Source organism: Bubalus bubalis, chromosome 11 (assembly GCF_019923935.1).
Source record: "Bubalus bubalis isolate 160015118507 breed Murrah chromosome 11, NDDB_SH_1, whole genome shotgun sequence".
Taxonomy (NCBI): Eukaryota; Metazoa; Chordata; class Mammalia; order Artiodactyla; family Bovidae; genus Bubalus; species Bubalus bubalis.
Genome location: NC_059167.1, coordinates 87,234,085 through 87,246,841, shown reverse-complemented (window position 1 = coordinate 87,246,841; position 12,757 = coordinate 87,234,085). Strand labels below are relative to the sequence as shown.

The 12,757-nt window shown below is 48.3% G+C and overlaps 1 protein-coding gene and 1 long non-coding RNA gene across 5 annotated transcripts in view; one reads left to right on the top strand and one right to left on the bottom strand.

Moving 5' to 3' along the window:
* LOC123328202 overlaps window positions 1-4,938 on the top strand; it is a 32,440-nt gene extending 27,502 nt beyond the window's left edge. The window contains exon 3 of the long non-coding RNA XR_006542991.2: window positions 4,806-4,938. This is a non-coding gene — a long non-coding RNA (uncharacterized LOC123328202). The remainder of the gene's footprint in view (window positions 1-4,805) is intronic.
* The window catches only part of ANP32A (acidic nuclear phosphoprotein 32 family member A), a 39,098-nt gene continuing 30,663 nt past the window's right edge, over window positions 4,323-12,757 (bottom strand). For 3 of the 4 annotated variants that reach the window (XM_025296258.3, XM_006054775.4, XM_006054776.4), the window contains exons 2-7: window positions 12,571-12,720; window positions 12,216-12,338; window positions 9,447-9,645; window positions 7,948-8,045; window positions 5,751-5,814; window positions 4,323-5,550 (exon numbers count right to left, since the gene is read on the bottom strand). In XM_025296258.3, the coding sequence (XP_025152043.3) occupies window positions 5,489-5,550; window positions 5,751-5,814; window positions 7,948-8,045; window positions 9,447-9,645; window positions 12,216-12,338; window positions 12,571-12,720 (696 nt within the window). In that variant the 3' untranslated portion in view covers window positions 4,323-5,488. The remainder of the gene's footprint in view (window positions 5,551-5,750; window positions 5,815-7,947; window positions 8,046-9,446; window positions 9,646-12,215; window positions 12,339-12,570; window positions 12,721-12,757) is intronic. The other variant, XM_025296259.3, reaches the window with a different exon arrangement.

Below are 12,757 nucleotides of genomic sequence, written 5' to 3'. Positions count from 1 at the left end.
TCAGGAAGATCCACTGGAGAAAGTATAGGCTAACCACTCCAGTATTCTTGGGCTTCCCTAGTGGCTCAGTTGGTAAAGAATCTGCCCGCAATGTGGGATACCTGGGTTCAATCCCTGGGTTGGGAAGATCTCCTGGAGAAGGGAAAGGCTACCCACTCCAGTATTCTGGCCTGGAGAATTCCATGGGGTTGCAAAGAGTTGGACATGACTGAGCAAATTTCACTTTTAGGTCTTTTGTTTTTCTCTTGTTACTTGGGTTTCTTTTTCATAAATCACCACTTCTGTCTCTTGGTAGTGGTTTTCACTTTCCACTTTGTGACGTTCTTTCCATCATTTGAGTCTTTCATGACCTGTGAAACATACAGGCAGTTGTTATCACCCCCTTTCTACAAGGAGTGTGAAAGTCAGATAGATCCAGGTTCAAACCCCAGCTCGGTCACTCGACACCTGTGTCAGCTTGGGCAGGTTACCTAACCTCTCTTGAGCCTTGCTTGCCGCAACTTTAAATAAAAATGTCTGTAATAACCTTTCTCGGTAGACTGTGGTGGGGATTGAGTCGAATGCATTTCCCAAATGTCCTTGATGCTGATAATCCTCAGGGCACTTGTTAAAACACAGATTCCTGGGCCCTGGTCCAGAGCTCCTGGATCAGAATTCCCAGGGGTGATACCTGGCAGTCTGTCAAGCCCCGAGGATCCTTTCTAGGGAAATTTGGGAAACACCAGGCTGATTGGCACGGAGCAGCTAATATTTATCAAGTACTTATATGTGTTCAGTCTTTGAAATGGGGATAACGATGACCATCAGGATTATTCTGGGAAATGAGCAAAATAAGGTACAAAGTCCAGCAAACAATAAGTTTTGTGTGTGTGCCGGTATGCCGGTATCTTCACTTGTCTGAATTTGTCAGGAATCTCTCAGGCCAAAATGGAGACATCTAGAGTCTCTCTCCAAGGGATGTCCCTCCATCCTCCCAGCCCAGTACCCCTGGGTAGCAGGCTTCTCAATTTTCCAGATCCCAAGGACCAAGCCTCATTTAACCAATTTGGTTTCCAGGCTCTTCTCGGACCAGTCACTATGGTCAAAGTTTGGAATATGCTGATTGACCAGGACAGGGTCACTTGCGCATCCCAGGAACCACAGAAGTGGGGGTCAGCCCCATCTGAACTTCAGGAATGGGAGTGGCCCATATCCGTGTTGAGTCCTTTCGTTGGTCCCTTAACCAATAGCAGCTGATGTTTGGTGGGCAACTCCATTGATGTCCCCTGCATCAGCCTCAACAATCACAGACCGTTAGCAGTCCACAGAAGCCCTGTCAGGTTTGAATCTGTCTCTGGTCTTTCCTTTTGCTGGCATATTTGTGGCTACCTTGAGGGCCTCAGTCAGGCAGATGAAGCCTCAGACCTGCCCTCATCTGTCTCACCATCTCCAGTCCTTGGCCCCGCTCACCCCTGGTCCAGCCGGCCATAGGGGCCTGTTCAAGGGCTGGTCCCGGGACTCAGGGCTGCCATTGTCCAAAGCTGCTTATTAGGGACCCACTGTGGGAATCTTTCCAACCAAGAACAATGAGTTTCTGAATGAGGATAAAAACAGCCTTTGCAAGTCAGCAAATGAGACAAACTGAACTGCTTATCCCCTCTTCCCTCATCTGCCTGGCTCTTTCGATGTAGTACATGAGAACAAGGTCTCTTGTATCAGAAAGACAAGTTTGAGGCTAGCTGTTTCACCTCTCTAAGCCTTGGTTTTGTCTGAAATCTGTATGAGGATTGAGGGAGGCAGTAGATACAGCACATTACACAAAGAAGGAACTCATGATCAAGAATCGTCACATTGCTCTCTCCATCAAGAAATTCACACCCTTTTCTAGGATGATCAACCTCTCAGACACTACCAGGAAGGCAAACCCACTGTGAATATTGAAACACACAGGTGAACTCCAAAGTCACAGAAAACAGATGTGTCACGCACTCACTACATCCTGTCCTCCCAAGACTTGGCTGTGTTCTGGAAGACATTACACCATGTACATCCTACATCTCATGACAGCTGGCTTCCCTGCAACCACAGGATGTAGCTGTGAGAGACGTGGCTCTTCAGAAGCCCAGGAATGGGAGTTTGGGCTCTGCCACTGTCTTGCAGGATGACCTTGGGCACATCACTTACCTTTCCTGGGTTGGTTTCTTCTTTCATCAAATGAGAGGGTTGGTTGAGGACTAGGTGATTTCTAAGGGTCCTTCTGTCTCAAGGGTCCATCCTGTGGCATTTGCTAGACCTGGTGGGGAAACCTGGCACCAAGGGTGAGCAGGGGTAACTGCTTCAACACAGCTGGTTGCAGCTTGGGGGAGGAGGAGGCTGGAGGTACTCTGGTGTGTGTGTGCATGCTAAGTTGGGTCCAACTCTTTATGAATCCCTGGACTGTAGCCAGCCAGGGTCTTCTGTCCACAGCTGGGAAAGTATATCATTTCCTCCTTCAAAGGAAAGTTGCCATTTCCTCCTTCAAGGAAATAAATTCCCATTTCTTCCTGACCCAGGGATCTTCTGCACTGGCAGGATTCTTTACCACTGAGCCACCTGGTAAGAGGGATTCCCTTGTAGCTCAGTCATAAAGAATGCCTGCAATGCAGGAGACTGGGGTTCGATTCCTGGGTGGGAAAGATCCTCTGGAAAAGGAAATGGCAACCCACTCCAGTATTCTTGCCTGGAGAATTCCAAGGACATAGGAGACTGGAGGGCTGTAGACCATGGGGGTCGTGATAGTCGAACACGACTTAGCGACTAAACCACCACCACCTGCTAAGAGGGCTGGTGCTGGAACCACAGATCCCTGGTTTATTCTTGATGCTGCTTTTATCTGACTGCATGACCTTGGGCCTGTCACTCTCTGAGCCACTCATATAACAAGGATTATGGCACCTATCTAAGATGGCTGTGAGGATTCAATCACGTCAATGAGATGCAATACCAGGTATCCAGCAAGAGCTCAATGAGGAGCTTACTGCTTCCCTCCCTCTGGTTGAGCTTCCTCTTCTACTTGCCATACATGACTAAGTTTGGTGAAATGGAAATAGCCCAAAGAGACCTAGGTTTCACCCTGCCTCCTGCTCTTCATACCTCCAAGTCACTGGACCTGTTTTCCTCATTAGTAAAATGGGCACAGTGAGACCTTATCTCAAGGGCTGATGCGACTGCTTAATGCCTGACACAGACAGGCTTTTCCTCCCTGGATCTCATCAGCATCAACCCACCCACCACCATCCATTTTACAATTTATTTCCAATCTATGTGAAATTAACTGATTGTTAAAAGCCCTCATAAGAGTCAGTATCAGAAAACCTGAGACCAGCGTCTGCATTTCACTCCACTCCCACGTTCCTTTCTCAGCTCTGGGAGGCAGGGCATACCTGGCCATTCTCACAGTCCTGATGCCAGGCACAGCACCGGGCCTCTGGGAGGCCACCTCCGCAACCTACACCTGGAGCCAGAAAACGTCCATCTGCTCCAAAGAAGGGGGCAGGAGGTATCTGGGCCACCACCCAGAGGGTGGGGTGGGTCAGTCTCTCCTGAGAAGCACCTTTCTGCTGGAATTGCATAGGATCTAGGGCTTGCTGTGAGGTTCAAGCCCTTATGGCTGAGAATGAATTTCTGTATATGTATCAACTACCACAGTATGTGGGATGATCTTTTTGGAAAACATAGAACCTTGCACATGAGACTTATAAATGTCAATTTTTGGTACAATGACTCCTAAGCATTTGGACTATCAAATCCATAAAGAGTGTAACACAGTGTCTAGTGGTTAAGTTGAAAATAACCTGAATATCTTACCATTTGGTTAGAATTAAGTAAATTAATGGACTACTACATAGCCATTTCAGGTATATGCTTTTAAAGCCTCTTTAGAGGGAGAAACTAGCATACTTAACGCTAAATGAAAAAGGAACAGATTTGTTTTGTACATTCCTTTGGTTTTCCTGTATTCTTTTTATAGTCTGAACAACAAAACAATAAAATATACTAAAAATAAGGTCCCAAGGCCAGCTTTTTGGTGTTTAATAAACCTTTTTATGCCTTTATCTTTTTAAACTCCCATCCCCCACCGCTTCCCTGCCCAAATCCAGTCTTTAATGAAGACTGCACACCAAGTCTTGAGTTGAGACCCAGAGTAGCCAAATTTCATCAGGTTACAGATCTTGTAAGAAAAACTATTTTATCAGGTAACCAACGTGAAAATTCCTGCCCCCCACTCCCGCCCCCCGGCAGGTTATCTAGATGGCATCATAGACCAATGGCCTGTTGGACTCAAAAGAAGCCACCCCAAAAACAATTGTATAAAAAGATTTATTGAAATTTATCAATGACAAACAGACATAAAACTCAAAAGTTTGGCTCTTCTGAGGGGGGGGGAAAACCGGTGCAGATGTTCTTTTATACAGATGAAACATGGGCTAGGAAGTCACGGGTCACTTGGAAAGCAATCCAGAAGAGGGACAGGAAAGCGAGCCTGTACATTCACTAGGAATTTGCAGTCACTTCAGATCTCCACTAGGTAAGAAAATACAATTTTGTGTTAAGTTTTTCCGTGCTCGGGTGTATGAAAAAAAAACCCAGCCGACATGCAGCAGTGTGTCCTGTGCCTAGGTCTGTAAAAATGGTCTAGGCCAAGCAGGACGCGCAGAAGAATTCTCCTGTCATTTTGTAAAACAAAGCGTTCTAATATTTTACACAACAAGATAGGGACAGTTTTGTTTTTTTATATCTTTGAAAGAGGATGAAGTTTGAGGGTTTGCTTCTTCTCTTTTAATTAGAATTACTGAATCCATTTTACTCCTAAACTCTGAAGCCTGCTGTTTCCAGCTCTCTGGCTCATCACTCAAGAGTGACATCAGAGTCTTCTCAGGAGAGCAAAGCCCACCACCGTCTGGGAAGAGAGAAAGGGGATGGAAGACAGGGAAGGTCCCCAGACCAGTGCCAAGATTCGCCTTTAGGTTGCTATTTACAAGCCAAGGCGCTTGCTGCCTCTAGCAGGCCCAAGAAACGTGAAAATCATGGGATCCGGAACAAGAGGTAAGACGCGGCTGGTGCTCAGCCCTCCTGGGCTTTGAGAAACCAAACTGAGGCCAGCTCTGGCCTTCCAATCAACTCAAGAGACTTGGGAAGTATCAGGAAATGTCAGAGATCTCCAAATCGTCCTCTTTGAGGGTAAGGAACAAACGTTCACTTATGTGTACTCAGCTATTGCATTTACAGGGACAGAACCAGACACAAAGAAAAATTAGGGGAAAAAAATAAAGAGTGGCAGTAAAAATAGTATTTTATTCCACCCCCTCCCACCCTCCCTCCCCCCACAACCCCCAGTACACTTTTCCCCTCTCGTTCCCACAGCAACGTTACAATCAGAAAAAAATAAGTTTCAGGGGGCGGGATTTGGGGGGGTACGGGTAAAAACAGTCAAATCACAATAGGAATTTTTCAAAATAGGTTATTCCACTTAGTCATCGTCTTCTCCCTCATCTTCAGGTTCTCGTTTTCGCTTCTGACCCCTTTCTTCTTCTGGAAGAGTAAAGAAAAGGCATTCAGGTTAGACATGGATCTCGCCTCTGACTCCGTCCACCCGCCAGGAAAGCAGGGAGCCCAAGTCTAGGACGCTCTGCTGCCCCTGGCAAACTGAGGCCTAGTCCTCAGGGCCCAGCAATCTACCATGACCGAAGGGGTCAGCCTGCTACCCTCGGAGAGTAAAAAGGCTGCCATACCACCAAGCTCCTCTTCATCTTCCTCATCGTCTACTTCCCCGTCGTTATAACCTTCCTCATCCTCCTAGAAGAGAAGATGACATTGGATTTTAGGAACGCCCGGGCCTCGGGACATGGGGAAGAAGCCACTTTCCCTGATGCTGAGCTCAGAAAGGTGAGGGCCAGCCTCTCAGCAGCCCCAAGACTTGGTCAGGTGAATCGAAAGCAGAGGTTCTTTTATATCCAGGACCACCTTTAATGCCTCTGTAGAAAGCTTTGAACCTCTTTTCCAGGAAACACCCATATCACACACAGTATCTGCAAGAGCAGGGAGTGGGGGTAGATTCTGCGCCCAGGTTAAGAATTCCTGACCTGAAGTCCTTGTAACTTGGGCAGCTCTGCAGCGTGCCCTCCCAGGGCAGTGAGTTCCCCCCAGCGACTCTCCATCACATGAAGCAGGCCGGACTTTCATCTGCCCTCAATCTAGTTTTGGTTCAAGGGAAAACCCCAATCCAGATTCCGTGGGTGAGTCCAGCCTTACCCTACCCAGCCCCTTCACTTCCTTGCAAACTTGGATCACTTGGAGGAGAGGGAAAATGCGATGTCCTCCCCTCTTCCCCGCCTCGAAGAAAATCACTTCCAGCTCCTTGAGATTCAGCAAGGGGTGTGAATTCACCCTCAACCCAGGACCACACTTTATGCTGCTCCTGGGGGTCCAGGCTAGTTGAATCTGCATGATACTGTTCCTGAGGCACCAGGCAACCCATTGTTTAAAAAGAACTTGGCAATAGACTTCTTTTTGTCAAGGGAAATATCCTTTCATAATGTCACCAAATAGTTCCTTAATCAGTCTGTTTGCTAAGACTGTGTGTGTGTGTGTGTGTGTGTGTGTGTGTGTGAAATCTGCAGATGGTTAATGAGATTACAGAAGAAGAAGGAAAAAAAAAAAACAAAAAACACTCCACCACCACCCAATCCCAAAACAGAAACCCTCTGCATTCTGGAGGCTCCTGTGACAGGAAGAGCAAGTCCATTAGCCAAAATGCCTTACTGCCCCGTCCTGGGGCGGGGGCGGTGTGCTGTTTTGCTGTCTCTATTTTTAAAATACATAATATTCTTCAGCAGTGAACTCAGCAGCCTACACCTGGGCAGGAGAGACACCGGCAGCACCTCTCGGGGGGAACCAAGCGTACGTCACCAGCTTTTCCTCTGACCCTGAGCTGCCTCTCCCCAGCATGAGGGGCCAGCCAGGAGGTCCCACCTGAGAGGGCCTGTGTGGCCGCTAGGCGTCCGTTCCCTTGATGGGGAGAGACAGGGAGCTACGGGAGAAGGCAGGTACCTTCCATGCTGTCACCATTTTAAACCTCTCTCCGTCTAACTTTTGCAGTCAGATTTAGAAAGCTGACAAGTCAGAGAAAATGACTCTGCTCTAGAAAGACTCAGAACATCCATCCAAGTACAAAACCAGGCACACAGAGCCAGGACCTTGAAGGGTGTGAAAGCCTAAAATAGTAAGTGGTCAAACACTCCCTGTCCTTAGGGATTTGACTTACAAATTATTTTATCCTCTTAACAATGCAGTGAGTTGCTCCCTATTTACAACCCAGCTATAAAATGACACCTATAAAGAAACAGGCTCAGAAGGTCAAGCAACTTGCCCAGGGACACACAGCTAGCAAGTGGTAGAAATGGGCTGCACCCTGTCACAGACACATCCCAGACCTCGCTAAAGAAGAATGCCAGCCAGCGTGTCAGGATAACGGCACTTTATCCGCCGTGTGGGGGACCCTTGCCACCCTCTGATGTGGAATCCAGCAGTGTCTTATCCTATTACCCACCAGTCCAAGGCAGTCCTTGATTCTTCCCCAGCATACTGTTAAGTGCTGAGTATCTAAATTAACACACAAAAAGGTGGAAAATGGGGATGTGGATTCTCTAAGAACTGATTCTTACATGGAAACAAATGCCAGGCTGTCCCAGCAGAAGAGTCCCCTCCTTACTGGCCTCCAGAACCCCCTCCCTCTTTTCCAGGGCTGACTGCAAGGCTTGCCTCTCCCAAATCAGCCCAGTAACAGGCCCTAAAATGATTCAATACACACTCAGGGCTCCTGGCTGCTAAGGCCAATCAGTCAGGCAGTTAGTGGGACTGATTTAGACGCAGCAAAGCAAGTAAGGGGGGCTCCAAGAGATGGTCCCCCAGCCCAGCCCAGCCTCTTACCTCTTCCTCTCCACTCACGTCCTCCTCTTCCCCTTCCTCCTCCTCCTCCTCGTCCTCCTCGTCTTCCACTACCTGAGCATCTTCATCGTACTCTTCCTCTGCGAGTGGAAATGGGGACAAGAACAAGGGCGTGGTGAGCTGACCCCTCTTTCCCACAGTACAGGCCCCAGGTCGCTGGGCCTGGCACAGGAGATGCATTCCTTGATGTAGGTAGGGGCCACGACTCCCACACCCACCCAGTTCACAGCCTGGATGCTTTAATGTGACTGAACACACCCTGAAGTCATCCTAAAAATAAGCATCCTAGAATGACCTCAAAGGTAAACCCTCTTCCCAAGGATTCTGAAAAGGAAAGATCCCACATGGAGTCTAAGATGGCAGAGAAAATGCCAGCTCAGGGAGCCAAGTTACAGGGCCCAGGAAAGCCAAGAAGTCAACTCATTCAGAGAGAGCATTGAGCCAAACTCCACAGGTGAGGAAGCCGAGTCCCAGAGGGGAGAAGTGACTTGTTCAAGATCACACAAGGAGTCAGTTACAGAGCTAGGCTCAGAAGCCCAGTCTCAGGATTTTAGTCCTAAGACTTTTCTGTCCCAGCACAAGATGGAACAACTGGATGTCTGAATACCTAGTAAAATATTCCCACCTAAGAAGGGATAAGCACTCTCATCTGTGAAATATTCAGGCAAAGTCTCAACCCTCAACTTCGGCCACAAAGCCCTGCACGGAAGTGGCACTGAGCTGGCAGTGTGGAGAGGAGATGAGACGGGAGGTCCTCCTTCCTTTTCCTTCTCTCCTTCCTATAAGTCCCTGACTCCTTACTGTGCCACTAGGGAGCCCAGTGTGCTGCCTACAACCTCCTCTGCTTCCAAGATCCCTGGGGCTCCTGAGTCCTCACCCCCCAGGTCCTGCCATGTGGTCCTATGGGTGGCAGCCACCAGGGGGCCCCCCAGTCTCTCCAGCCATGACCTCATCTCCACCACTGGACCCTAAATGAAAAGAGGGGACCCTCACGCCTTGCCCCACCTTCCTCTATCTGCTCATCTCCTCCCCGTAAGCAAATCCAAGTGAGACATCGTAGGATCTCATTTTGGGGAGGACTTTGGAAAAGGGAAAAAAACTGAAAGGAGGATTCAGATGTTTTTTTTCTTGATGTGGACCAATTTTAAAGTGTTTTAATCTGTCACATCTTTTCTGTTTTGTTTTGGCTTTTTGGCTGCAAGGCATGTGGGATCTTAGTTCCCTGACCAGGGATGTCCCTCAGATGGTTTCTAAGGAGCTACCATGCAGTTGGAGAACCTCGGGTGTCTCTCTGGGCTCAGGTCCTTTTATTTAGGGGTGTCAACCAATGAGACAGACCATTGTTTGTCTACAGCAGTAAACAAAGCAGACGGCCTGCCCTCCTCCAGAGCTCTAGAAAGAGGTCAACAGCTCTCAGGGACCAGCGACGCCCAGTCTGCCCCCCGTAAAACCCAGCCTGGCCTCTCCCTGGCGCCACCCACCATCCTCATCCTCTTCATCGTCGTCCAGGCCCTCCACGTAGCCCTCGGCATCTGAGTCGGGGGCCTCCTTGTCGTCCCGGTCGTAGCCATCAAGATACGTGAGCTGCGGAAGGAGCTTGAACACGTTTTCTCGGTAGTCGTTCAGGTTGGTCACCTCACAATTGAAAAGGTCTAGGCTCTTGAGGTTTTCTAACTTTTTCTGCAAGGAAACAGCGAAGTCAGACAGTGAGCGGGATGAGGAGACAGGTGGGGGTGACGTGAGACTCACAGGTGAGGAGCAAACCCTGGTTTGGCTGTGCCTGGCTGTGTCACCCCTGGCTGGGGAGCCTCCTGTTCATCCATGTGAAAGATGGGGGTTGGACCTGAGGATCTTCAAAGCCTCACCCAATGCCAACACTTCTATTCTGCAATTAAAGCCTCTGCCATAACACTGACAAGTTTGAAATTAACCCGGGGCTTTCTTGGTGCCTAAGCCAAGAGCTCTGGAGCCTGCCCTGTGTCTAAGGAGCCAGAGAGGAACTGAAAAGGCCACAGGAACGCAAACTACCTCCTTCTGGGAATAATAATAATGGCAATTAATACTGCACTTTGTATTAACTCAGTTTATCCTCAACAGACTGATAAAGCAGAAATAATTATTAGTTCATTTTACAGAATAGTAACCAGAGGGCAGAGAACTGGGTTTTGATCAGGCAGTCCAACTTCAGACCTGTGTTCTTACACTCTCCAATACTGCCTGTCAAAAAGGACAAGAGAAAAACCAATGAAGGATCCAGATTTTGTCCACAGTACTTAATACCAATGGGTTTAACTGACAGGCTCTAGTCCATGTTACACTTGTTGGCAGCTGGATTCTGAGGCCCAGGAAGTGAAAGGGTCACACAGCTAGCAAGAAATTGCTACATCTTTCCAGTTCCCTCATCTTCCAGGAGGAGGTATCCCACCTCAGGCCAAGTCCCTGTTCCAGTGGGGCCAGGCCTAACTGGTGATTAAAGCTACTGTCCCTCAAGGTCAATGTCAGGAACAAGGTCATTCTCTTGAGACTGGTCATTTTTAGCAGAAGGTCAAGGGTAGAGAGGGAGTCTGGGCTGTGGGCTGGGTGGGTGAGGCCCGCCTCTCCCAACCAAAGGCGGTTCCCCACTGTCAGGAGTGAGAGAAACACAATAATCACACTGATAACCAGGGAAGAAATCAGACAAGCACGAGTATTCTAGGCCAAAGGAACACTGTGTGTGTGTGCACGCGTGTGTATAGTCTCCATAACTTGCCTCCCAAAACACACATATACAGAACTTCAAAGATTTTTTTTTCAGTTTATAATAAAATTATGAAATTGAGGTTTCTAGCTAGATAAATAGAATTGCTTTCCCCTAGGAGATCAGAAGAAGTCCTAAAATAAAGTTCTATGGGAAATCTATTCTAGTAGCTGACCACATGCCACAGATGGGCAGGTAAAGCCCGAGTTTGGAGGAGAAATGCCAGCCTCCCATTCTGCCACAGAGGCACATCAACCAGCCCCTCAAATGTCCACAAAGTACAAGGAATGCTTTTTGGACAAGAACCCAAACTGAGAGATACCCCAACTGGTACCCTCTATACCCAGAAAAGGGAAAGGTGCAAACTTGGCCAAATATCCTTATGGCCCTTTCCTGATCCTAAGGGGATCAACTTATGAAGTAATTCTTATGTATATATTTATGCTAAGTGTCAGTTTAATGCAGTAGTATTTCTATACTTCAACAAATAGAAATCAATGATTAATTAATCAAAAATTAATCAATGGTACATCTTACAGTTGATTTCCTTAAAGTCAAGTGAATACAGTCATTCGGATATGGGTAACACAGAAATCGGAGAAGGCGATGGCACCCCACTCCAGTACTCTAGCCTGGAAAATCCCATGGATGGAAGAGCTTGGTGGGCTGCAGTCCATGGGGTCGCGAAGAGTCGGATATGACTGAGTGACTTCACTTTCACTTATCACTTTCATGCATTGGAGAAGGAAATGGCAACCCACTCCAGTGTTCTTGCCTGGAGAATCCCAGGGACGGCAGAGCCTGGTAGGCTGCCATCTCTGGGGTCACATAGAGTCAGACACAACTGAAGCAACTTAGCAGGAGCAACACAGAAATTGCTATTCTGACCATGACCTGCCCTTTTCTAGTGAGTGTATCATGAAGTCTGGGTGTGCTCAGCTCTATGTGGACAAGCAAAGGAGGACATGCTGCCCAGGTCTTTGAGTCCGTGGTCACCATCATAGCCAGGACTGCTGACCAGGGTCACTCTTCTCTACACCCTTTGGAGAAGCGCATGGGGCTCCCGTACTACATAGCTTTCTGTCATCCCAGGGGACCCGCATCAGGACCGACCCACCTTCAGAGGCACCAGCCTCTGGACAGTGACCCAAGGAGAAAACAGGCAGCCACCTTCAGGGTCAACTGAGTTCCTGGATGGCTCCTCTCTCCCCAGTGAAAGGCACAAGCCAGGCTCTAAGCCTAAAGAAATGACAGCTCGGGTTTCCGAAGCTGAGTGGAAACTCTAAGAGGAAAAGCACCAGGACCAGAAATTGAGACCCGGGTCCTATGGCACCCTTCAGCCTCTTGGTCAAACTCTCTGAACTTCTCGAGGCCTCAGTTTCTCTATAGAAGCTCAATTCTATCTCATAGCACATAATTAAACACAAAATGCGTGTCATATAAACGCAAAAGTAGTATTCCCTGGTATCAACCCCTCCCATCCCAGAGGAGAGGGGAGGCCCCGATGACTCACCAGTGGCTCTATTGTGCTGAGGTCTTTAATTTTGTTGCCACTTAAATTTAGATGCGTGAGGTTCGGACACTTTTCTGCCAATACTTCCAGGCCCCCTGAGATTCTGTTATCACTTAGTTCAAGCTAAACGAGGCAGGGAGAGAAAAAGCAGAAACGACTCTTACAACGAAGGCTCTGGGCTCAGGCGTTCATTTCCTTGCAGATGGGCCAGGAAGGGAGTCGGGTCAGGGAAGGGGCAGGTGTGCTGGGGCTCGCCCTGGCCCCCCTGCAGTTATGCTCCCTCAACTTGGAGAAATGACCGGGTCCTCCTCCCCAGCCCAGTTCCCAAGCACACCTGCGCCTCCGCTCTGTTTACCTTCTTAAGTTTGTTTAACTTTGGTAAGTTTGCGACTGAGGTGAGGCCGACGTTGATTGTACTCAAGAACTCCAGTTCTTCAAATTCATCTGTGAGGCCTTCAATTTTGCCTTCATTCGACCGACAGTTGTCCAGGACGAGTTCTTTCACCTGGGAAGGGAAGGAGGTTGTGAATCAACCGGGGTGA